Source organism: Lontra canadensis, unplaced genomic scaffold (genome assembly GCF_010015895.1).
Source record: "Lontra canadensis isolate GAN:19392208 unplaced genomic scaffold, GSC_riverotter_1.0 scaffold37, whole genome shotgun sequence".
Classification (NCBI taxonomy): Eukaryota; Metazoa; Chordata; class Mammalia; order Carnivora; family Mustelidae; genus Lontra; species Lontra canadensis.
In genome coordinates this window covers 16,469,553-16,496,047 of record NW_022631031.1, presented here as the reverse complement: position 1 = coordinate 16,496,047, position 26,495 = coordinate 16,469,553, and the positions used below count along the sequence as shown (strand labels likewise).

General features: G+C 38.4%; 1 protein-coding gene across 1 annotated transcript in view; it reads right to left on the bottom strand.

Moving 5' to 3' along the window:
* The window catches only part of TRPA1 (transient receptor potential cation channel subfamily A member 1), a 65,590-nt gene extending 50,842 nt beyond the window's left edge, over positions 1 to 14,748 (bottom strand). Inside the window, exons 1-3 of the mRNA XM_032869254.1 lie at positions 14,638 to 14,748; positions 5,961 to 6,120; positions 3,166 to 3,341 (exon numbers count right to left, since the gene is read on the bottom strand). Of these exons, the coding sequence (XP_032725145.1) occupies positions 3,166 to 3,341; positions 5,961 to 6,120; positions 14,638 to 14,748 (447 nt within the window). The remainder of the gene's footprint in view (positions 1 to 3,165; positions 3,342 to 5,960; positions 6,121 to 14,637) is intronic.
* Between the last annotated feature and the right edge of the window lie 11,747 nt (positions 14,749 to 26,495).

Genomic DNA, 26,495 nt, shown 5'->3' with positions numbered 1-26,495 from the left:
CATTCATGTACTTATTCAAGAGCCATCCTGATGAGGACTGGAGACATTTAGATTAGCCGCACACAGTCCCTTCTTCAAGGTTAACCAGACAGAGCCAGAGAAACCACATGAACTTTTTTTAAGTTTTTTGATTTTAATATTTTTTCCTTTTTTTAATAATGTTCAGTTATCCAGCATATAGTGCAACATCAGTTTTTGATGTAGTGTTCAACGATTCATTAGTTGCAGATAACACCCAGTGCTCATCACAACACACACCCTCCTTAATTCCCACCAGCTGGCTACCCCATCCCACCCCTCCCCTCTAAAACCCTCAATTTGTTTCCCGGAACACACGAACTTTGATTACAATACCATGTGCCAAGCATTGTGATAGAGCTATATACACGTTACAGCGGGAAAACAGAAAGCAGGCTCCTCTCATACCCTATATGCCCAGCTTCAAGGAACCAAGGACTCAGGGAGTGGAGAGGAAGGTGTCTGGGTTACAGGGAGCATGGAGCTCAAGAACACCCCTGGGATTTTTGGGGTGATTTATACACAAAGTAGGTTTTGGGATGGTGGGATGGACCTGATATTTATGTAGAAACTTAATCCCCAATGTGATAGTATTGGGAGGTGGGGCCTTCAAAAGGTGATTAAGAATGACAGTTGTGCCCTTATAAAAGAAACCCCGTAAGCCCTTCTGCTTTATAAGGATGTAAGGACCTATTTTATATTTTTATTTTAGCCAGAGGCTTCCATTGAGGTTAAACAATAACTTTGTTGTTTAACCCTTAAACTGTCTCTGCTCTCCTTCCCCCAGGAGATTCACTTAAAAACAAGTCTCGGAAACCAGCTCCAGGTAACAAAGCCCAGATACAAGGGTGGGTCAGGCCAGGTGGAGACATCCGATCAGTAGGGGGTTGCATACTGTCTCCCTAGCTACCAAGGAATATGCCCCCCCCCACCCTTTGGGAGCCTTTTTGGTGCCAATCCTAATCAAGGTGTAATAGGCTGGTTCAAATGTCTACTAGGGTAAATTGTAACTCAGTTGGTCACTGTGGAGTTTCCTGTGTGTGTTACAATCTCATTGGCCACCTGTGCGTGGCCAGGCCTGACCGCATGGCCTTTGCCCTTAAGAGCTAGTCTGTGAAACAGAGAAGGGTCGCCCTCTCTTGTAAGAGGTGCGTCCCCGAACGTTCCGTTAGATCCTTGATGCTTGGCGTGAAATAAAGCTTTGCTTGACCTTCGCTTTGTATCAGTCTCGGTTCTTTAATCACGGACCCATTATTGGGGCATGACAAAGGACACAGTGAGACAACAGCCATCTGTGAAAGACAAGCCTTAAGCAGCCCCCACAGACACCAAACTGGCTACTGCCTTGATCTTGGACTTCCCAGCCTCCAGAACTGTGAAAAAGAAATGTTTCTGCTTAGGCCCACAGTCCATGGTATTTTGTTACAGCAACTAGAACTAATTAAGATCGGTGGCTTAGCCTAATATCCAAGTCATTATTTGCAACATAATTACCTCAGAAAAACTTATTATAAGTTCCAAATTGCCTCTCTTAGAAAGGAATATGCAAAACATGATCCCTTTGAAAACTTCATTGCTCTTTAAGTCAGTAACTACATGTGTCTTCTGGTATGTCTGTGAGACTCTGTGATGCAATTTAAAAGTCTTGGGCTAAACCTTACCCTTTGGTATTTCCCAGCATTTCCTTTATTTGACAAAATTCACTCACTCTGAGGTCTTGGAAAAAGTAAGAAATCCCCCAAAAGTGTCATTATGTCTTCTGCCAAGTCATGCCATCCACTAAGGCATGTTGTCTGCTGTAACAAAAATGGTCGCAATTATGTTTTCTGTCTTCCTGAGGCATTCATCACGGTCTTCCTCTTTATCATTTAATCAGTCAGGTAAAAAATAGCAAAGCATTAACTCACAAAGATGAGAACAAATTCCTAATTTTTGCTTTCAATCAGTTATATAACATTAGGCAAATAATTTCATTCTCTCTGTGCCTCAGTTCCCTCAGCTCTGATATAGGGATAATAATAGTCTTGGTACACAGTTGTTTCTTTAAATTCCTAATTTTTGCTTTCAATCAGTTATGTAACATTAGGCAAATTATTTCATTCTCTCTGTGCCTCAGTTCCCTCAGCTCTGATATAGGGATAATAATAGTCTTGGTACACAGTTCTGTTTCTTTGAATGAGGATTAAAAAGTTGAAATATATAAAACTTTTTTTTTTAAATGCTGATACAGAGGCACCTGGGTCGCTCAGTGGGTTTGTAAGGGCCTGCTTAGCCAGAGCTAGCCATTTTGTTGTTTATGCAGTAAACTTAGATTGACCCTGCCCTCCCAGAGGAACTTACTTAGAAACAAGTCTGGGAAACCAGAAAAATATGACTGACCAGCCCCTGATAACAGAGCCCATATACCAGGATATGTCAGGTCAGGCGAAGGTAACAGAGCCCAGAATACAAGGATGAGGCAAGCCACGTGGAGACATCCAATCAGGAAAGCACCTCCCTAACCACCTAAGAATGTGGGCCCTGCCTTTTGGGTCCCAATTCTGACCAGAGTGATAGGCTAGTTCAAATAACTACTATAGGGTGAATTGTAATTCAATTGGCCACCTATGTGTGGCCAGGCTCACCCACATGGCCTTTGCTCTATAAAAGTTAGTCTGTGAGGCTGGGAGGGGTCGCCTCTTTACAAGAGACGGCCCTGGCTGGTCAGTTTGATTCTCGATGCTTGGCGCGAAATAAAGCTTCGCTTGACCTTAGCTTTGTATCAGTCTCGCTCCTTTGACCATGGACCCAACAGGTTAAGCCTCTGCCTTTGGCTCGGGTCATGATCTCGGGGTTCTGGGATCGAGCCCCGCATCAGGCTCTCCACCTAGCAGGGAGCCTGCTTCTGCCCCTCTCTGCCTGCCTCTCTGCCTACTTGTGATCTCTCTCTGTCAAATAAATAAATAAAATCTTTAAAAAAAAATGCTGATACATAAGAACCCTTTGATAAAGACAAGATCATCATCAATTGGTCAAAAGCAACACCAATGTTCTCATCACCGTATTGCCTTCATCCTGGTTGGCTATGTTGACCACTCTGGCTCAGGCAGAGACCGCCAGACTGGGGTCCTGGCTCATGCTATGATGGGGTGTGGGCAGCAGCCTTACCTTCATCACCTCGTTGTGCAAGCTCTGCACAGCTATGTGAAGGGGCGCCATCATGCTGCTGTTCCGGAGGTTTGGGTTAGCTCCTTTGCTAAGAAGAAACTTCACACTTTCAACCTGGTTTTCTTCTGCAGCCCAGTGCAGAGGGGTATTTCCATAATCATCCATGACGTTCAGCACTAGAAAAAAACACCGAAATAACAGATTTTGCTTGGACTATATTCAACACCTATTGCATGCATGTTGACTTCAAAGCCAAGTGTTGCTGACACAGGCTTTACCTTCTTTATAAAAACAATACAATATAGCTTCAGTTCTCAGGAAATATCTGACGGACACCAGCAGGGATATGCTGAAGTACAGCACCAGCACCGTCAAATGAGTTAGATGTCCGTCTATAGCATCCTCAAGAAACAGATTCTCCTGTTGCTATATGTTTTTATCTTAAGTATGAACTTGAGGATAGTTATAAAATATTGAGTTTATATAAAACTAGTAACTATATGTCAGAAACACAACGAAGTTCCATACAACCATTACCACATTCAACCCTCCAACACCCCACAAGGGACCATGGCCATTTTTTTCAGAAAGATAAAGAAAGATGAGGCCAGAGGTTCAAAATCTTGCCAATGTTACACAACCAGTATGGAGTTCTGTAAACTGCCTTACTCTTTGAACCTCAATGTTATTATAGTCAAATTTGGTATGAAGGAGTTGGGGAGAGGGAGGAAAGATGAAGTTTAAAAAATATATATACTTCACAATGTTTCAGAGGGGATAATATCAAATCATGTCTTCAAAGATCTTAGTAGAATGGCCCATAGCAATGATTCAAAAAAATGTTAATGAGAAAAAAGACACACCACTAATAAACCATAAAGCTAGAACTAGAGCTTGTGCCGCTAATGCCACATGTGGTTTCCGCTTATTTCTACAATGCAACATATTATACTACTTACCTTGTAAGTAGTATAAGATAAGAGTATGACCTTTTATACAGCAGTATCTTATATCGATTCTAAAATAGACATGTCTGCTTTATCAGCCTTTTTAATTAGTGGCAGGATATTATTATGTCTGAAGAGATGGGAAAGGATTCAATCATGAAAATGATTTGGGACCATGTGCAACCACACTGCAGCCACAATGCCCATGTTTCTCCTTTTAAAAATTTATCTTTCCCCTCTTCCTTCATTCATCCAATACCTCATTCTCAGCAACACACCCACACACACACACACGCACATACTCCTACTCTCTCATACTCACACACATCTTTGGACCAATCTGTCTGATCAAATCACTCCTTTCACGATTTTCATTCAGCACCAAACTTAAACAGGGGCCTACAATGATAAATTCCCATTCACTAACTAACTAATGAATTTCACTTTTATCTCTATCAGTTTTCAGAAACCATTTTTATAAAGGTCATTGAGACCCTTTTGCACAAGGGTTATTGTGATCTTCTTCCTACTTTAGTTCTTGGGTACAGTTACTCTTTTTTTTTTTTTTTTAAAGATTTTATTTATTTATTTGACAGACAGAGATCACAAGTAGGCAGAGAGGCAGGCAGAGAGAGAGGAAGGGAAGCCGGCTCCCTGCTGAGCAGAGAGCCCGATGTGGGGCTCGATCCCAGGACTCTGAGACCATGACCTGAGCTGAAGGCAGAGGCTTAACCCACTGAGCCACCCAGGCGCCCCTACAGTTACTCTTATTACACATCTATCTGGGAACTCTTCCCTGGGCTTTTGTACCGTCCATCTCTCATCCACCACCCTTTTCACGATTCTCTTGCTAGTTTTTCCTCTGCCATCTGATCCTTATGTTGGTACTCTACCCTTAAGCTACCTTTGCTGTCAATTTCATGGTCTCCTAAAGGATTTCCATGCACTTCCATAGCCTCTGATACTTTCTATGAACAATGGCCCTGTGGGGGCAGCTCCCTTCCTTCTAGACTTCTAGTCTACTGGATATTTCCAATAGTAGATGTCCTCTGGACCTTTCAGACTTAGTATGACCAAACCAAATTCATTATTCTTCACACCTCACTCTCACTTTTCTTCTGTTCTTTTTATATGCCTTCTTTTCTGGATAGCTTTACTATTAGCCTAATCTCCTAAATTAGGAAACTCAAAGTTGGTTCAACTGCTTGCTACTTACTCCTCACACTCAATCTCTTATCAAGCCTTGTCCATTCTACATGCAAAATAGCTCTTGATTCTCTCCCTCTCTCCCTATTGCAATCTCAAAACCCTCATGGACTCTCATCTTCTCTTTGCTACTAAAATAGCTTTTCATTTGGGCTTCCTCCTCCAATCCATCTTCTACAATATTGATGGAATCATCTTAAGTAATAAAGGTCTTATCACAGTATCTCATGGCTTAAATCTGTAGCATCTCCCTTCCTTATGTGATTATAGTTGAGTTTATCAAACAAGGTTGTGTGTGCATGAGGCTGGATAGGAGAGGAGGTTCCGTCTTCTTAGAGCCTTGATTTTATTCAATGATATGCAATTTAAGTGCAGAATGACCTCAATTAAAATAGTAAAGAACACATCAAATGTGTATAAAGAAAATCTCTGCATGTTGTGCAATGTCCCAGATCCCTGCACCACCCTTTGCAGTATTTCAGTGGAAACTAGCTCGAAGGGAAAACCACACTCCCGAGTGAGATATTCAGGCCCTTTATAATCTGGAACTCATCTGCCCTTCAAAATTACTTCATACCACTCTTCCCAATGAATCTAATGGGATGATGGACTTATACAGCACTCATTGTAACTTCCCATGACCTTCAAAAGAGGAGTCATTGATGATCATCTCCATCAGCTCCACATGACCTTCTGCTGCAGCATGGTGCAAAGGGGATGCATTCATATCATCATATTTTCTTAATTTCTTTCGTTTCTTCAGAAGGTTTTTAAGTCTACATGTACTTCCTTCAAAAACCACCTGGAAGTATATAAAAAATTGTTACCTCCAACAAGCATACATAAAACTTATTAATACAAGTTAATTTTTTAAGGGAGGAGGGGCAGAGAGAGAAGGAGGGAGAGAATCTGCTGAAGGTGGAGCCCATGCAGGGCTCAATCTCACAATCCTGAGATCAGGACATGAGCCAAAATCAAGAGTCAGAGGCTTAAACCACTGAGCTGCCCAGGCACCTCACTACAAGCTGTTTGTTAAAAGGTTACTATCACCCAAAATTATTCATCATGCCCATGATAAGGTAAATATTTTTTTGAAGAACACAAAATGAGTACAGATATATAGAAGGTACAAGTAAATGCTTGAACATTAATAAGTGCATTAAATAAATGATCAGCTTTTCTGATCATAAACTTGTATATGCTGTAGAAATAAAGGCCTTGAGAAAACTTTTACTGAAGTAATTATAAGGGATGTTATCTAAAAAATAGCAAGTATAGTGAAAATATAGAGAAAAATTTTTAAGAATTTCTTTGAGAAAGAGAGAATGAACAGGGGGTGAGGGGCAGAGGGAGAGAGAGAAACAGACCCTCCGCTGATCAGGGAGCCTATGTGGGACTTGATCCCAGGACCCTGTGATCATGACCTGAGCCAAAGGCAGGAGTTTAGCCAACTGAGCCACCCAGGTGCCCAGAAACATAAAGAAATTTTTTCAGATGAAAATGTATTTATATCAGAGCATGTGGGATTTTGGTTAAATAAAAAGATTTTCATGATACAAAGATTAAGTCTAGGAATCTAATTATTGTCCCATCTTTGACCTTCTTGCTGACAGTCAATTCCCATCCAATGTTTCCTCAAGTAGCAGAGCTAGATTTATACCAAAACAGTGTTATGTAACTTACTTGGTTAGTAGTCTAGATGGCTATCCACTCACGCCCTAGGATTACATTATTCCTCCTCTTTTGATTAGTGGGATCCTGCACCAGGCCAAGTCAGCCCAACCTCATTGTTCTCTGCACATTGGAAATCCTAGCTATATTGTGGACTTAGGTAGGGCTACACACAAGGACATGGAGAAGTTACACAATTTGCCCAAAGGGACTCAGTAAATGGCAAAGTCACAACTTGAACAGGAGATGCATGGAATATGTATTTCGGCTGATTGGTCAATGATGGAAAAACCAACATACAAGAGAAACTGAAGCTGAGATAAAAACCATCATCATAGAATGAGCTGTATGACAGCCAATATCATTCTCAATGAGGAAAAAGTGAGAGCTTTTCTGCTAAGATCAGGAACACGGCAGGAATGCCCACTTTCACCACTGCTATTCAACATAGTACTAGAAGTCCTAGCCTCAGCAATCAGACAACAAAAAGAAATAAAAGACATCCAAATTGTCAAAGAAGTCTAACTCTCACTCTTTGCAGATGATATGTTACTTCACGTGGAAAACCCAAAAGACTCCACTCCAAATCTGCTAGAACTCATACAGGAAATTCAGTAAGGTGTCAGGATATAAAATCAATGCTCAGAAATCAGTTGCATTTCTATACACCAACAACAAGACAGAATAAAGAGAAATTAAGGAGTCAATCCCATTTACAATTGCACCCAAAACCATAAGATACCTAGGAATAAACCTAACCAAAGACACAAAGAATCTGTACTCAAAAAACTATAAAGTACTCATGAAAGAAATTGAGGAAGACACAAAGAAATGGAAAAATGTTCCATGCTCATGGATTTGAAGAACAAATATTGTGAAAATGTCTATGCTACCTGAAACAATCTACACATTTAATGCAATCCCTGTCAAAATCCCATCCATTTTTTTCAAAGAAATGGAACAAATAACCCTAAAATTTATATGGAACCAGAAAAGACCCCAAATAGCCAGAGGAATGTTAAAAATAAAAAAACCAAAGTTGGCGGCATCTCAATTCCAGACTTCAAGTTCTATTACAAAGCTGTCATCATCAAGACAGTATGGTACTGGCACAAAAACAGACACACAAATCAATGGAACAGTATAGGGAGCCCAGAATATACCCTCAATTCTATGGTCAACTAATCTTTGACAAAGCAGGAAAGAATGTCCAATGGAAAAAAGACAGTCTCTTCAACAAATGGTGTTGGGAAAATTGGACAGCCACATGCAGAAGAATGAAATTGGACCATTTCCTTATACCACACAGGGAAATAGACTCAAAATGGATGAAAGACCTCAGTGTGAGAAAGGAATCCATCAAAATCCTTGAGGAGAACACAGGCAGCAACCTCTTCGACCTCAGCCACAGCAACTTCTTCCTGGAACATCGCCAAAGGCAAGGGAAGCAAGGCCAAAAATGAACTACTAGGATTTCATCAAGATCAAAAGCTTTTGCACAGCAAAGGAAACAGTCAACAAAACCAAAAGACAACTGACAGAATGGGAGAAGATATTTGCAAACAACATAGCAGATAAAGGGCAATATCCAAATCTATAAAGAACTTATCAAACTCAACACCCAAAGAACAAATAATCCAGTCAAGAAATGGGGTGAAGACATGAACAGACATTTCTTCAAAGACAACCAAACGGCCAAAAGACACATGAAAAAGTGCTCCACATCACTCGGCATCAGGGAAATACAAATCAAAACCACAGTGAGATACCACCTCACACCAGTGAGAATGGCTAAAGTTAACTTACAAGTAAGGAAATGACAGATGCGGGGGAGGCTGCGGAGAAAGGGGAACCCTCCTACACCGCTAGTGGGAATGCAAGCTGGTACAACCACTCTGGAAAACAGCATGGAGGTTCCTCAAAAAGTTGAAAATAGAGCTACCCTATGACCCAGCAATCGTACTACTGGGTATTTACCCTGAAGATGCAAGTGTAGTGATCCGAAGGGACACATGCATGCCAACATTTAGAAGCAATGTCCACAATAGCCAAACTATTGAAAGAGCCTAAATGTCCATCAACAGATGAATGCATAAAGAAGATGTGAGATATATATATATATATATATATATATATATATATCTCCATCAAAAAAAAACCCTCAAAATCTTCCCATTTGCCATGTTGATGGAACTTGAGGTTATTATGCTAAGCGAAATAAGTCAATCAGAGAAAGACAACTATCATATGATCTCATTGATATGAGGAATTTGAGAAATAAGACAGAGGATCATAGGGGAAGGGAGGGAAAAATGAAAAAAGATGAAAACAGAGAGGGAAACAAACCATAAGAGACTCTTAATCTCAGGAAACAAACTGAGGGTTGCTGGAGGGGAGGGGGATGGGAGGGATGGGGTGGCTGGGATATGGACATCGGGGAGGGTATGTGCTATGGTGAGCACTGTGAAATGTGTAAGACTGGTGTTTCACAGACCTGTACCCCTGAAACAAATAATACCGTATATGTTAATTTAAAAAAAAGATATTTGGCTAATAGTTTAAAAAAAAGAAAAAAGAACGAGGTGTGTGATAGACTGAAATATTTTGAACCATAAGAACAGATCTTGGAGAGCAAGTTCAGTAAGTTTTTGGCACAGTTGGCTGTTGTCACTGGCCTGTGAAAGTGTAACTCCAAACACATGCTCATTTCCACTGATGTCAGGGGAAAAGTGAGAGCTTTTTTTGAATACCTTATTTTTCTCTAATACTCCTTTTTCTTCTTCTTGCTTTTTATATTCTTTATTATGACTGGACTAAGGATAATTTATCATAAATGACACTGTATCTCTTCCTTGTGAAATTTTGTGGTGACAATGTTGATATTCCGCTTTTGACTCATTCTCACAAGATATGAAAAATGCCCAAGCAGAACTTTTTCTAGAAAATCTCATGGCCTAAACAGAATAAACTTACTAAAAATTAAGTAAATCTTTCAAAATAATTTCATTTGATGTTATTAATGTTACCATAGCAAACAAAATTTTATAAAAACCTTAATGTGATGAACTTGCTTCTATTACCTTGCCTTGCATTATTTAAATTTTCATGAATACTTTAGATCAAAAGTATGTTGTTTTTTCAAAAATTAAGTAACGTATCCTTTTACAATATCTGTATTAACTGACAGTCTAGTTCCATATTCTAGTTCCCTACTTGAAAATTCTTACTATCTGTTTTATACAAAAAATTAAGAATTTTCAAATTTGGGGCACCTGGGTGGCTCAGTCAATTAAGCATCTGCCTTTGGCTCAGGTCATGATTCCAGGTTCCAGGGATCGAGTCCCACATTGGACGCCTTGCTCACCCAACTCTAGTGCTCTCTCGCACCTTCTCAAATGAATAAAATATTTAAAAAGGAAAAAAAAAGGAATTTTCAAAATAATTAAATATAATCATGCTTATTAATTACACTTCAACTGACTGACAAGAGTGTTAGTCTAAGTTGCTTCTAGAATTCCTTATATTTGAAAGTGTTTAGGTATTAACAAATACGAACAACATGCCTTATTCTATTGCTAACATTTTTATAGTGTTTAGATATGATGGTATCACTGATAACACACCAGTCAGAAGACACCAGAAATGGCACTGAATTAGGTATTTTGATATTTGATTGCCAAAGCCAAAGCCAAATTGCAGAGTGTGGGCCAAAACTGAGGCTGCAGCCAAACTCTGACATGTCCCTGAACTGCACACAAGTGCTCTACTCCAGAAGCCAGCCTCTTCTAGCACCATGCTGTGCCGTGTCCATGTTGTGCTTAGCTCAAACTATACTAGTCTGTCCACCTGAATGAAGTGTGCCCTGTTCTCTTTCCTTTCCAATCCACCTTCCAAATGCCCTCCTAAATTCTCCATCTTCCTTGAGGCTTTTGGGAGAGCTACAAGATGCCATTCTCTAGCCTAGCCTTTCTTTCTGTCTCTCATGACTGCACAGTGAGACAGGCCACAGAAGGTATGGTGACATTTTAGCACTGACAGTTACTAGAATGCATGCCATGGATTCCCATGTCTTAAGTGTTTTCTCCACTTTAATTTCTAATATGGTAACTATTTGTAGCTTTAACCCCATAAACAAGCATTCTTTGGAATCATCAATTTTAAGTTTAAAGGTGTTCTAAGACACAAAAAAAAGTTTGAGAAACATTCTCTAGTTCATTCCTCAGACTGTCTATGCTGAATGTGCACTACACATTTGGATACTTATTTTGTATGATAGTTTATATACGTAAATAGGTTTTCCAGAAAGAGAAAGTGAAGGAAGGAGAGAAATAAGGCAGATCCAGAGCTCTGTTTACAGAGCAGCAGGTGGGGTCATATGGACCCGTATACACCTCAGAATTTCCCCAGACTTCCTTTTTAAAAATCAATGGGAAAAATTAATGGAACCTCATTCCAATGCTATACTAATATATAGGCTAAAATTATTTCTCAATGTTCCTCCCAGCTTTGCAAATATGTGACCAAATAATAATCTGACTTTTTTCTGAAGGTATTTCTTATCAAATATTTCATCAAATGAAATGAAAACAAAACATTTTACATGACAGTAGCTTTTCATAGAAACCACCATAAAATAACTACTTCCTGAAAATGCAGCAACATCCTCCAAACAAATAATCCAGATACTTGCTTTAATTCTACCTTTGGCTGTGACTGGTCATGTTTGACACACATTGAGATAAAATTGTTAAACTATTTAATGTTTTTTTAATATAGTTAATAAACATGGAGCATATTAGGATTTACTCAACAACTCAAAGGATTCATTCAACAAATGCAGGTTGAAATAAATAAAACGAAATCCCTTAAAAGTTTCAACTTTGGGTGCCTGGGTGGCTCAGTGGGTTAAGCCGCTGCCTTCGGCTCAGGTCATGATCTCAGGGTCCTGGGATCAAGTCCCAGATCCGGCTCTCTGCTCAGTGGGGAGCCTGTTTCCCTCTCTCTGCCTGCCTCTCTGCCTACTTGTGATCTCTCTCTCTGTCAAATAAATAAATAAAATCTTTAAAAAAAAAAAAGTTTCAACTTTGTTTTTGCTCTGTTATCACAGAATAGTATCGAAGAAATCATTTTTCTCTGACCGTCTTTTAAATACACATGTATCGCTTTTCAACTACAAAACTCTATGTAACAACCCATAATGTTGGTGAATGAATGACAGAACAATGAGCATGCAACAAATTCTAAACTTAAACAGATTCAGTAATAAAATTAAAAATGAGATTCTTTCAGAAATACGCTGTTTCTCAATGTCTCACTCTACCAAAGTGTCTAATTACATTTGGAAGTATTTTAGCACTTGGATTTGATGTTCTCCCAGTAATAAAGGGATTGCACTGCCCACGCTGCAGGGCCAGAGAGAACAGTCTACAGGTCTGATCAGTGATGTGCTGTCAACACAAACCCAATTACATACTCTAGAGGACAAATAACTAGGCTCAGATGCTCATAAGGTACTGCTAAATTCGACATGACAAAAGAGCATCTAAGTACTTTATATAAGCTCATCAGATGTGCTAAACAGTCTGGATTTAATACATCGTATATTAAGTCGGGTTTTGAAGAGACTTCTTAAAGTTCTGAAAGTAATCTGGGAATGTCATTTAGACAGTATTATTTTATATTCACTCAATATAGTTTTACTGTTTTGTTTTGTTTTTTGTCACAGGGTTACTTCAGATTCTTTTGGATTCCAAACTACATGACTAGATACAGAACATAATCACTTTTAAACAAACTAATTCTAAGCACTTTAAAACAGAGGTATCAAATGCATTTGTTCTAGGTTGCTTTAATGAAATACAAGCAGTAATGGGGTAAAAAAGAGGGAAGCAGGTAAAAGATTTTGACAAATGAAGGGTCAAATGCTTAGAGTGTCATAGAAAAAGGTAAAGGCCTCAATCAGATGTCCACATTTCTCTGCCCATATTTCTCATCTTGTAAGGTTTCTTCCATCCTTTGATTTTTTTAGTATTCCTGAGATGGTGTGGAGATGCTGGAGAAAATACTATACACCACATCTTTTTAATCAGAAAATCTTTAGAGTCAGAACTCTCTACAGTATTATAGGTACCGATTTGTAATTAGTCTCACCGCTGACATTCCTACAGAATGATCTGGAATTACTTTAGGTAATAAAATACATAAACCCTTCAAACTACAAGCTCTACTGTAGCTTCTAAAAGCCTTAAATCATATAAATGGCTCTACTTGACTTAGGCAATAAAACTACATGAAGACAAACACAAATATGAAGTTTGAGACGCTGTGCTGCAGAAATCCTTTGGCAAGTATCTCTTGAAAACAAAACCACGTTGGTAAGTGAAGTATTTCTGAGATTTGTGAAATGTACAATTTTCTTCCAGTCTGTAATATTAATTCCAAAAACACTATGCTAGCGTTGGAACTCATGACCTCAATCCTTTGGATTAAGCCAAAAGACCCTAGTTAATATGTTTATATTAAGGAGGGGGGGGGGGAGTCAGTGTTTGATCTGGATGTGCAAATAGGGGAAGGCTGGTTTGTCAGTTTATGTGATTTAGTACACGGCGCTTGACTCAGTAACAATCTGTGCAACCTATTTAGAGGTCAATCTGGTGATTTCTATCAAAATTAAAGCTGCACATACCTCTTGGTTCTGCTAAGACTTTGACATGCATGCATATTCACTAATATACTAACAGAATCAGCTGTATCCACACTCACTACACAAGGACATGTGTGATAGCAAAACACAACAAAAACAAACACAACCTGAGAGTCCACTCATGCTGAACTAGTGAAGTAAATCATGATACATTCATATAAGGGAATACTATAAAGCTGCAAAAACACAGTGACGTACATCTCCAGGTGAATTTTAAAGTACTCTAGAATATAATTTCTAAGTCACTTGTGTGTATTTTTCCAAACTACCCCTCCCCCACACTCTGGAAAATACTGGAGGCACTGATAACACGGTTCCAATTCAGGAAATGGATTTGAGGTAGGGGGTGGGGTCGGAAAGACTTGTAATTTTAATGTTAAAAAAAAAAAAAAAAAAGACCCTTCCTCCTGCTGACAACGTGCGGAAAGCCAGGGGCGGGTTTGTTGAGCCCTCGACAGTCTCAGTCCCCCGACCCGGCCATCTGCAGCTGGTGCTGCCTCTCCGGACGGACACCAGGGTGTACCGGGAACCGTGCAAGCGACACAGCCCATCCTAGCCCTGAGCGCCTCGAGAAGACCACCCATCCCACGTCAAGAGGCTTCTTCTTCCACAGTCCTTCCTGACGCCCCCACTCCCCGGAGGAGCCCGCCAGTCCCGCCATTCCCCGTACTTTGGGGTAAGTCTCCCCAGACTGTAGGTGCCCGCGCCGGGGTAAGGGCAGGTTGAGCAAAGCGGCAGGCAAACTGGACACAGCAGACGCTCCTGGGGCCCCTCGCAAACGCGGCCCCTCGCCCCCCGCCCCCATTCTCAGAAGGTTTCCAGTGCTCGGCGTCCTCCTGTCGCGGGGTTGCCGGCTGGGAAACCCCGAACGCAGGAGCGCAGAGTTAAGCACTGCCGCTCCCGCCCGGCTCCGGACCCGTCCCACCCGCCCATCGCCCGGGGTACCTTAAGCGAGTCCTTGGAGTCGTCCATGTCGTTCTCCACACCCTGGTAGACTGCGCCCTGGGGTTCCTCCTGCTTCCCAGGGCTCAGCATCTTCCTCAGGCTGCGGCTCATCGACCGCACCCCGGCGCCACCTGCGCCAGCTGCTCCCCACGTGCGCGGGCACCGGCGGCGAGAGAGCGCGGAGAGCTGTCGGCGCCTCGCCCTCCCCCAGGCCGAGAGAACTTCTGGAAGGGCTTTCGCGTCCCTGGCTGCTTGCAGCGCAGGAAAAAAGAGGGGCACGGGGAGGAGGCAGGGACACAGACCTCGTGGCCGCGCCGAGACTGTCCTGCGCTCGCCACTTCGCGCTCAGAGCACGCGCCACTTGCCTGTTCCGGCTGCGCACACTTAAGAGTCAAGGTGTCAGGTCTGGGTGGATCCAAGGAACCTGGAATCTTTTATAATAAAAACAGTAAGAACCGCCCACTCGCTGCACCGGGGCGCGGGGGTGGGGGTGGAGGATGGCGGGGGATGGAAGTGGAGAATGAGAGGATAACCGAGTCATTTGGGAAGATTTTTCTCTTTTAGGATTTCCTCACCCCCTCCCCCAACGCATCTGAGTTTGGGTGCCCATTTCGTTTTAGACTCTTTGAGTCGGAAATAAGATTTTTATGAACACTTCTCTTTCCAGAAGAATAGGGAGAGAGATTAAACCCTAGTAACGTTATCGGGTCCCTTTGAAACTCAGCTCCCATTTCCTGTGGATAGCAATACTAATCTCGAGATCTGGTGTTTCAGAATGGCTAAAAAAAAAAAAAAAAGACTGTTAGGGTGAAGGTAAACCACATTGACTGCTCTCGGCTTGTATACCCTCTACTTTGTTTGTGAAAGGCTTATCTTCACGGGCCTGCCTTGCATCTATTAATCGACAGCATGTGTGTAAATTGTGGAGAGGAAGGTGTTTTCCTCTCCGTTGACCAGGCTGCTTTTCTCTGTTCATGCACTGGAGCCTTTGAAACTGTAGCAGTTATGTTTAGGCTACAAGATTAGAAAGGAAAAAAACTTCTTTCAAAAAGTGACTAAACTTCACACAGGCCAAAACTTTATCAGCTTCTTGTTTGGACAATCTGTGAGCTCCTTCAAGGCCCTGGGTTGTCCTAATCACATGGCAATCTCCAGTATGTGTCACAAGACCCTCATGGCTCCAGGACCTGTCGTAGATCCTGTGCTAAATAAACAGAGGTTTGCGGACTTCTTGACCTAGGGGCTACGCTGGGCTGAACGTAAGGGCAGGTAATGTGGCATGATGATATTTGGGGACTATGGAAGCTCCCCCCACCCAAGGCTATCAATAGATTTTGCAGGTTGCCATCTGTTCCACCTATGGAATAGAATTCCTTAGAATTCCCTAGAAGGATAACATTAAGGTTATCCCTGTTTACCAGTTGATGGGCATTTGGATTATTTCTAATTTTAGTTTATCAAAAGTAATGCTGCTATGAAATTTTTCATACAAGTCTTTCCATGGACACCTGTCTTCATTTCTCTTGGTTACATACCTAGTAGCGAACTGTTTGATTATATGATAAGTATGTGCTTGGCTTTGTTGAAACTGCTGAACCATTTTCCAAAGTGTCTGGGTCATTTTACATGCCCACCAGCACTGTATGAGGCTTCCAAGTTTCTCCGTATTCTCACAAAACTTGGTGTCAGCAATCTTTTTGATTATAATCACTCTGTTGTGTATATAGTTGTATCTCATTTTGGTTTTAATTGGCATTTCCCTAATGGCTAATGATATTGTCCACGTTTTTCATTTATTAGCCATTCATATGTCTTAACAAAATGCTTATTAAATTATTTTGCTTTTTTTAAGTCGAGTTGTCTTCTTAATATTAGGTTGTAGGAGTTCTTTATTCTGGATACAGGTCTTGTATCAGATAAATGTTTCACAAATATTTTTGCAGAGTCCAGCATCTCTTTTTATTTTCTTAATGGTGTCTTTTGTTGTTTGTTTGTTTTTAAGATTTTATTTATTCATTTGACACAGAGAGAGAACACAAGCAGGAGGAGTGGAAGAGGGAGAAGCAGGCTTCCTGCTGAGCAAGGAGCCCCACGATCCTAGGACCCTGGGATCATGACCTGAGCTGAAGGCAGATGCTTAATGATTGAGCCGCCCACATGCCCCTTAATGGTATCTTTTGAAAGGTAAAACTTTTAATTTTGAAAAATGTCTAATTTATTATTTTTATGGATTGTGCTTTGAGTGTTGTATATAGCAATTTTTGCTTATGTTCACATTAAAAAGGCTTATTATTCTTTTAGATTCATTTTGAGTTAATTTTTATATAGGGTATCAGGTAGAGGTATAAGTTCATTTTTATTGCATGTGGATATTCAGTTGTTACCATTTGTTAAATAGAGCTGTGCTTTCTTCATAGAATTGCCTTGGGACCATAGTCAAAAATCAAATGACCATAAATATATGGGTTTGTTCCTAGACTTCATACTCTATTCCATTGATTGATAAATCTGTGCCTAAGTAAGTCAATACCACAGTCTTGATTTTATACTTGATGGCAAATTTTGAAAACAGTTAAGTATAAATCCTCCAAACTTGTTCTTCTTTTTCCAAATTGGTTTGGCTCTTCTAAGTTCTTTGCACTATAGATTTTAGAATCAGTTTGTCAATTTCCATGGAAAAGCTTGCTGGGATTTGATGAATTGGCATTTAGTCTATAGATCAATTTGGCAGATGTGCCATCTTAACAATATCAAGTCTCCTAATCCAGAAATGTGGCATTTCCTCCATCATATAGATACTTCTTGATTTCTAAGCAGTGTTTTACAATTTTCCGTGGACAGGCCATACACTTTGTTGTTGTTGTTAAATGTTTTCCTAAGAATTTTATTAGTTTTAAGATATTTTGAACAGAATTATTTTCTTAATTTCACTTTCCGACTATCTGTTTTAAAGTATAAAAATAAAATTTGAATTTTTCTATTTCTTGTATATTCTACAACCTTGTTAATCTTGCTCATTAACTTTAATAGTTTTTTTTTCCCCCTGGATTTCTTATAAACTAATAAGATTGTGTCTTTCGCTATAAGGACAGTTTGCTTCTTTCTTTCCCAACTCTACATCTTTAACTTTTTTTCCCCTCCATAATGCACTGGTTAGAAGCTCCAGGACATTGTTGTTACGTCTGTTGAACAGACATCCAGAGAGCTGACATCTTGCCTCTTTCTCAGTCTTTTGGAGTATGATGTTAATATTAGAATTTTCATAATTGCCTATTATCATGTTGAGGGACATAACTTCCATGATGACTTTATTAAAAGTTTTTAATCATGAGGAGGCATTAATTTTATCTGATGCTTTCTCTACAACTATTGAGGTGATTGTGTGCTTTTTCTCATTTATTCTATTATTTTATATTAATTGATTTTCTAATATTAAGTTAGCCTTTTATATGTTGCTGAATTCAATTTGTTAATATTAAGGATTTTGGTGTTTATATTCATGAAGAATATTGGTCTGTGGCTTTTCTTTTGTGTAATGTCTCTGTATGGCTTTGCTGTCAGTGTAATAGTGGTCTCACTGATAGAGCTGAGAAATGTCCCCTTCTATTTCCTGAAGTAGAACATATAATATTGGTATTATTTCTTTCTAAAATTTCTGATAGAAGTCAGCAGTGCAGCCTGGTGAATTGGGTTGTCTGGGTTTTTTGTTTTCTTTCTGGAAATATTTTTAATTACCAATTTCCTTTTCTTTTATAGGTCTTTTCTGAATTTATAATTTGCTTGAGTAAATTTTGGTAATTTGTATCTTTCAAGAAATATATCTGTTCATCTAAGTCATCTATTTTTGGTATGAGTTTATTCATAAAATTCCCTTATAATCCTTTTAATTCTTATAGGATCTGCAGTATGCCGGCTCTTTCATTCCTGATTTTGATAATTTGTGTCATCTCTCTTTTTTAGCTTATTAGTTATTATAAACTATTGCTTATCAAATTTCTTGATCTTTGCAAAGATCCAGTTTTTAATGTTATTGGTTTTTCTCTAAAATCTACTTTAGGTTTCATTGGTTTTTTTTCTTCTTTGATTTTTCTTTCTTTCTAATTACTTTGGGTTTGATTTGTTCTTCTTTCTCTACTTCCTTGATATGTAACCTTAGGTTATTGATTTTAGATCTTTCATCCTTCTAGTGTAAGCGTTTAAAGCTATAAGATACTTTCTAAACATTGTGTTAGTGACATCCCATAACTCTGATTTGCTGTTGTTTTCATTTATGGCTTCTTTTTTTATTCACAAGTGTTTTTTAGAAGTGTAATGTTTAATTTCTATATATGTGGGGTTTCCCCAAATTTCTTTCAGTTGTTGAATTCTAATCCAGTCTGGTTATGTTCAGGGAACATACTTTGTATGATTTTAGTCTGTCTACATTCAAATGTAGACTTGTTGAAACATGTTTTTATGGCTGGCATGTGGTCTATCCTGAAAATTGTTACTTGAAAGTGTATTATGCTGTGGTTTGGTCAAGTTTCTCGATATGTTATTAGGTCCAGTTGGTTAATAGTGCTGTTCAAGCCTTCTGTATTCTTAGTAACTTTCTGTCTATTCTTCTATCAACTACTGAGCGAGGAGTGTTAACTTTTCAGTTATAACTGTTAAATTGTCTAGTCTCTTCATTCTGTTCAAGATTTACTTCATTTTGGGGATTCTCTGTTCTTAGATGTATGCATATTTGTAATTGTTGGTTTTCTATTGCATTTGTCTTTATCATTATGAGATTTTTTTTGTCTTTAGTAATATTTCCAGTTAAAGTCAATTTTGTCTGAGATAGCTATTCCACATATCCTATATTTATTGTTTCTTTGGTAAATCTTTTCCCATCGTTTTACTTTTAACCTATTTGCATTTTTAAAGTGTGTTTCCTGTAAATAGCATAGAGTTAGATGTTGCTATTTTATCCAGCTTGATAGTCTCTGCTTTTTAATTAATGTTTAGTCATTGACATTTAATGTAATTGTTGCTATGATACTTCTATTTTGATATTTGTTTTCTATGTCTTATATCATTTTCTGCCATCTGTTCTTTCTTTACTGCCTTCTTTTGTGTCCAACAATTTTTTTAGAAAGTAATTCTCGTTTATTTGTAAGTTTTTAAAAATTTATTTTCTTAACATTATGCACTCTAAAATACAGTGTTGTATTTACCATATCCACTACTCATTTCTTCCTGTAGATCTGAGTTACTTTCTGGTGTCCTCTCTTTTCAATCTGGAGGACTTTCTTTGGAATTTTTTGTAAGGCAGTTCTGCTTGAAAAATATGTTAAGGCATACTTCTGCTGGATGGAGAACTTCTGCTTAACAGGGTTTTTTTTGTTTTTTTGTTTTTGTTTTTGTTTTGTTTTGTTTTGTTTTTTGTTTTTTGAGCAACTCAAATGTTATTCTGTCCTCCATTGTTTCTGATGAGAAGTCATCAAAATATATCATATTGTTGTTACTTAAATGACTTAAGATTTTTGCTGACCTCAAAAGTTAATGATTGTTGGGGCTCCTGGGTGGCTCAGTGGGTTAAGCCTTTGCCTTCAGCTCAGGTCATGATCCCAGGGTCCTGGGACTGAGCCCCACATTGTGCTTCCTGCTCAGCAGGGAGCCTGCTTCTCCCTCTCCCTCTGTTTGCTGCTCCCCCTACTTGCACTCTCTCTCTGTCCAAAAAAATAAATAAATAAAATCCTAAAAAAAAAAAAAAAAAGAAAGAAATTTCTCCACTTCTTTGAAGTTTCACCTACAGCAGCACCTGACTGAAATCATTCAAGTTTACATCTATGGGTGTGACCACTGAATTTTCTACCAGCTCTACAAAATTTCATGATGTACTGCTGGCTCTAATTGGCTTATAAATTCAATATCTTAATTGCCACAGCCAGAATAAGAGTGATCTGATTGTTCAGGTCTGAGTTACATGCTCTTTGTCAATGTCATACTTGATGTCAACTTTTTCTGAATTGCATGGACTGAGAATGGAGGAACTAGCATTCTTCACTGGCAGAAGAAGGAGGAATTGACGCTAAGCGCCTGTTTCCAGCTGGTTGTGTAGATGTTTATATACCTTCTCTCTGTTTGATTTTTCTGGTTACATATTAACATTTCCTGATCCATCTTTCCTTGCATCTTAAGCTTCCTGTCACTCGTTTATACATAAGAATGCATACCCATACGTATACATGAGTGTGTGTGTGTGTGTGTGTGTGTGTATGCATATATGTGTAACTTATTTTTCTTTTTACACTGTGTCATGGGAAAATTCTTCAACTTGATCTTCCAATTCACTGTTTTGCTCTCCAGTTATTGTCATTCAAGTATTTTTTTTAATTTCATGAAGAAATTTTTATTTCAAAATTTCTGCTTGAGTGTCCTTAAATGTAGTATATTCTCACATGGTTATTTTAAAGTCCTGATCTCCTTTCCTCTTTACAGTAGTGGTCATTTCCTTCAAATGCTCAGTAATTGCTGTTAGTTCATTTCTGTGTTTGGTATCTGTGTTTGGTATGCACTTGCCTTTACTGTTCAAGCTCAGTCTCTGGGGATCGTGTGGGAGAGGCCAGATAGGCTGTTGGGAGACCATGCAGTGTGCATCAGCTTCCCTTCTGAGTTCAGCAGTTCCTGTCTTCTCTGGAACATTGCTCTGCTTCCAGGCCCCCATTGCCCACACTCCACTTTAGGCTATGGGCAAACACCATTGCTGTCTACAGCAATTGATACTGTAGATACACCATTGATACTGCTTACTACAAATTAGAGAGGAGAGAGGTATTGACTAGCCTTACTCTGACCATTTCTCATCCGTTAACAACTGTTCTGAGGAATGATTAAAGCCTACCTCTTTTATCCTTTGGCTCCTGGCTCCCTGTCATTTTTCCCAACACAGTATACTTTTGCTTATGCTTGTGTTTTCCTTTATTTATATCTCTGTAGATGTGATCCTGCTCACCTTCCATCTTTCCAGAATTCTTTAACATTTCTAGATGGTAGGTGGCATTGCTTGCTTTTTTGTTTTCCTACCTTTGTTTGTATTTACTCTTTATTAAAATTTTTTGACATTTCATAGGTTTTCAGATGGAAAGGCAAATAAATATGTGTACTCAGACACGTAACTATCACATTAACTATCTTAATTTAATTGCTTTTTCTTATTTTTTATGTAACTTTCAAAAATTCTACCTTCTTCCTGCCAAATTATATGGAAAGGAGAAATTTTTCATATAGCATGTCTTGAGCATTGAAATTACATGAGAAAAGGATTGGGTCAGGGAGGAAGGGAGGAAACTATGTTCATGAGATTCTCCTATTCACAGGGTGTGTCATTAGTCTTGTGACTGTTGAGTCTCACATGGAAAATTCTGCTTCATCTTGATAAATAGTGAGATAAATTACACATACACACACACACACGCTACTGTGGGCACTTACGAAATGCTCTTTTCTGCCAGGGAGTCAGAGCAACTCAGTGTACTTTGTTACAGAGAAACCTGAAGGAAATTCTGCTCTGTTTCCTACCCAGAGGACTAATTGCTGTACATAGATTATCCAAACCAGCACCATTCCCAGGACCCTTAGCAACCATAGTCTAGAGAAATTATTAGAACAATTAATAAAAATGCAAATCTGATAAGATTATTTAAAATTTGAGATATTTAGAAAGCTAATTAAGTTGGCCTTCTTTCTAGACAAGGAAAACCTTGCTAAAAGTTAATTATGTCATACCAAATAATATTTTGAAATTTAGAATAAAGCTAGGTATAATAAATTGATTTGTATTCTTATAAACTTTTATTACATAACTTAATCAGATGATAGAATAAGTCTTTATGTTGTGAATTTTTATTCTGTTTAATCTAAAGTGATAGGCAAAATTTTATGATGGGATTAATCTTGACGTTGTAAATTTTTATCTCTAACTATTTAACCAGAAGCAACAGACAAAATTTAAAATGTTGCCATGATATCTGCCAGTGAATGAGAGATAATGGCAGATTTCTCATAATAGTAGAATTCCTTTATAGGATTTGAAAGTATAATTGAAACTTCCTACTGATTATAAAAGGCATGTAGGGTACAACTTTATTTGATATACACTAAACTAATTTATACATAGATCATTTTAGACTGGGGCAGTGAGAATACAAAAGAAAGCTCTTTTGTCTTTTTCACCTCTGTTATTTACCTATATGGAACACTTTTGGTCCAAGGATATTTTTAAATTATTTAAATTTTAAAACATTTTAAAGTATTTAAAATATGAAAACACTTTATCAAATTTGTCCTAAGTAGCTCATACTAATAATGTCTGTAGTTCAAAATTTGTCTTTAGTATTTAGAGATACTGTTTACTGTTTCAAGGATATATTAACTTATCTCAGTCTGTGAAGAGAAAAACTTTTTAGGATCCCAATTCTTAAGCTTCGTAGTGAATTCTGGACAATAGCTTAAACAATTTGAATTGAATTAGTTGTAAAATAAAGTTTTTATTTTATCCAATGCATTATGGTAAGGAGGTCAGGTTAAAACTAAATAATGTCAAATGTAAAATGAGAGCCTGCATTCCTTTCAGTTGAAACCCAAAATGGCATTTCAGGTATATAATTAGTATTAAAATTATACTAATTTCTTATATGAGAAAACTTTTCTAACATATAAATCTATGCATTATCCTTTAAAAATATGAAAGTTACTGAGGCGCCTGGGTGGCTCAGTGGGTTAAAGTCTCTGCCTTCAGCTCAGGTCATGATCCCAGAGTCCTGGGATCGAGCCCCACATGGGGCTCTCTGCTCAGTGGGGATCCTGCTTCCTCATCTCTCTGCCTGCCTCTCTGCCTACTTGTGATCTCTGTCTGTCAAATAAATAAATAAAATCTTTAAAAAAAATGAAAGTTACAAGGTAATAAAAATTATGCTTACCTTCATTCATAAAAATTGACATCCTGTTTCTGATGTTACACAAGTATAAATGTCCAAGTAGAGAACTGTTCTTTTCCTGACAGAGTCAATATGTTACATCTACTTTTATAGTTCCATATGATTATACAAGGAGTGGTTCATTCTAAGAGTCAATATTATGCCTTTTTATTAGACTATCTTACATAAAAGATGGGTAAACACTAAGATTGTATAATGCCAGCTTTAAAATTTGATTATTGGCAACTGAAAAAAAAAATCACCTAATGTAATTATTGCTTGCAGGTTTATCTCACCTGCCATGACCCCTTTATAATGCAGTACCAAAAATCAAAATAATTAACAATGGTAGGCTTAGGAGAATTATCTGGCTTTTTTGGAGAACTAATTATCATCTTCCTACTGAATAAAAGATTACTAAGAAAAGTAAATAAAGGACCATAGCATTATCATTTGTTAAAATCTGCTATATATTAGTATATTGGGGATAAAACTGGCCTATCCAAGGAGAATTATCTAAAATAAAATATGATAGATGCCTCATGCCAAAAACATATATCTGTGTCTATCATGGATATGATTTAAAGAAAAATGTATTGCCAGAGTGGTTAACTATCAAGTTACCTTATGAAGGCTGTAGTATTTAAAAATTAACTTAACTTTGCCCATCAACTATGACAACTTGATTAAAGATCTGGGGATGCCTGGGTGGCTCAGTCAGTTAAGCATCTGTCTTTGTCCCCATTCATGATCCCAGTGTCCTGGACTTGAGTCCCTCATCGGGCTCCTTGCTCGGTGGGTAACCTGTTTCTCCCTCTGCCTGCCATTCCCCCTGCTTGTGCTTGCTCGCTCTCTCTCTCTTTCTGACAAATAAATAAATAAAATCTTAAAAAAAAAAAAAAAGATGTCCCATCTGATGTATTCTCTGTTTTCTTTCCCTAAAACATTTTTAATTCACTCATTTAATTATTATTTAGAAACACTGATTGAGTAGTCACTATAATAGGTAGTGTATTGGGATCTCCCAGAGAGCTGCCAGCTTGATTAGACAAGAAAGTAGACGTTTTTGCTAGAGTGTACAGAGTGTATTAGCATAAACTAATTGTAATAAAAGTTGGTACTTTAATCATACGGAGTCCAAAATAAGTATTCCTAATCAGCCAGAAAAGTTTGTTCAAGTGATAGTTCAGAAACCAAAGATATGCCCATATAATGACTCTGCCATCTTCCTCTCAGGGCTTCCCATGTTGCCTTGTTTATTTGTATCCAGCCATGAATGACAAAAAAGCATGGAGAAGCTCCAGGGGCATCATTTTGGGCTAGGTCCTTGGTGGTGACATGACCGTAATAACAGCAAAGGAGGCTGGGAAAGGTGGTGCTGAGGAGGAAGAGGGGGAGTGTGTTTCTTGATAGTCCCTTCCGCGCGTGCTCTGGGACTGCAGCTTGTGTGGGAGGTTGTTCAAAGATGACTCTGTGAAGGAGGAAAACCCCATCTGATTTGATGAGTAGGAGCTAAACTGGAGTGGGGAAGGAAGAGGTATGTGAGCAATGTCATCGTGTAGAAGGAAGAGGCATGTGCAAATCAAAGGAGTGAGAGAAGATGGTAAAATTAAGGCATTTCAAGAACATGGGTTCCTGTGAAAGAATAGGAGGAAAACAGAGCATGAAGGGACATGGATGGGTTTTGTAATATGGTTGTCCACTTTGCAGGGTATAAAACTCCATTTTTAGTATGTCTCTCTAACAATATTGTGGGAATGAAGTAAGTAGGATAAGAGTAGAGTCACTAAAATCAATAAGGAAGGCATAGTGGCCATAAAGTTGAGAAGGAAGAAGTCCAGTCCTGAATCATGACAATGGAAACAAAGAGGGGCAGGATTTATTAGATGTCTAGGACATAGACATTACAGACATCAGAGGACAATCTGAAGGTGAGATGAGTGAAAGTAGAATGTAGAATGGCTGCAGGGTTTCTGGTTTCCTTGAGATGGAGAGGAGAGGAAGGAAAAAGTGAGAGGTATTCAGAGAAGAGGGAGAAAAAAATCCTGCCATCCAGAAGGCCATGAGATGAGAGATTTCAAAATGTTAGAAATATTTAATATTGTAAAACCTTCAGTTGGTTAAAAAAATGAGAACCAAAAAGTAGTTTTTCAGTGTGGAAACTAGAGTCTCACTGGTGATCTTGCTAACAGCAGTATGAGCATTTAAATTTATTGGTTAATACTAAGCACTTAAATAGTATTGGAAATAATATCACATTTGTTACGATTAATAATAGTACAACTTAGTTTAGTGTTTAAGTGATTCATTTATAGATAGGAAGGGGCTATGATTATCACAATGATATTGGACAAATTTTAAAATTAATGATTATGTTTTGAATATAAAAAAGATGATTTCTATACAGAATTACTGGAGTTCCAATGCTGGCATGTCTCCATATGGAAGACTTTCATCTCTGCCTAAATTGTTGGGAAATTTGATGATGATAATGCATATGATTATTATTACTAAAACATCATGCTGAGTATTGTAATTTACAATAATGTTTTTTAAAGTTTGGTATAAAAATGATATAAGATCATGCTATTAGCAAGAATGATGACTTCTGGAATTTATGACAACAAAATTTCAAGGTATGAAGAATCAAAAATTATTTTTTTCAAATCCTTATACCCAATGATATGCTTTAGTTATTATTATAAAAGATAAACATTTTAATAACAGACATTTCAATGTAATTCCAGATCTCTGAAGGATAAAAAATAGCCTGTAAAAATTAGCAAAACTGTTAGAATGGAAAATCTCTCAAAACTGAAAATGTAGGGGCACCTGGGTAGCTCAGGGGGTAAAGCCTCTGCCTTCGGCTCAGGTCATGATCTCAGGGTCCTGGGATCGAGCCCCGTATTGGTCTCT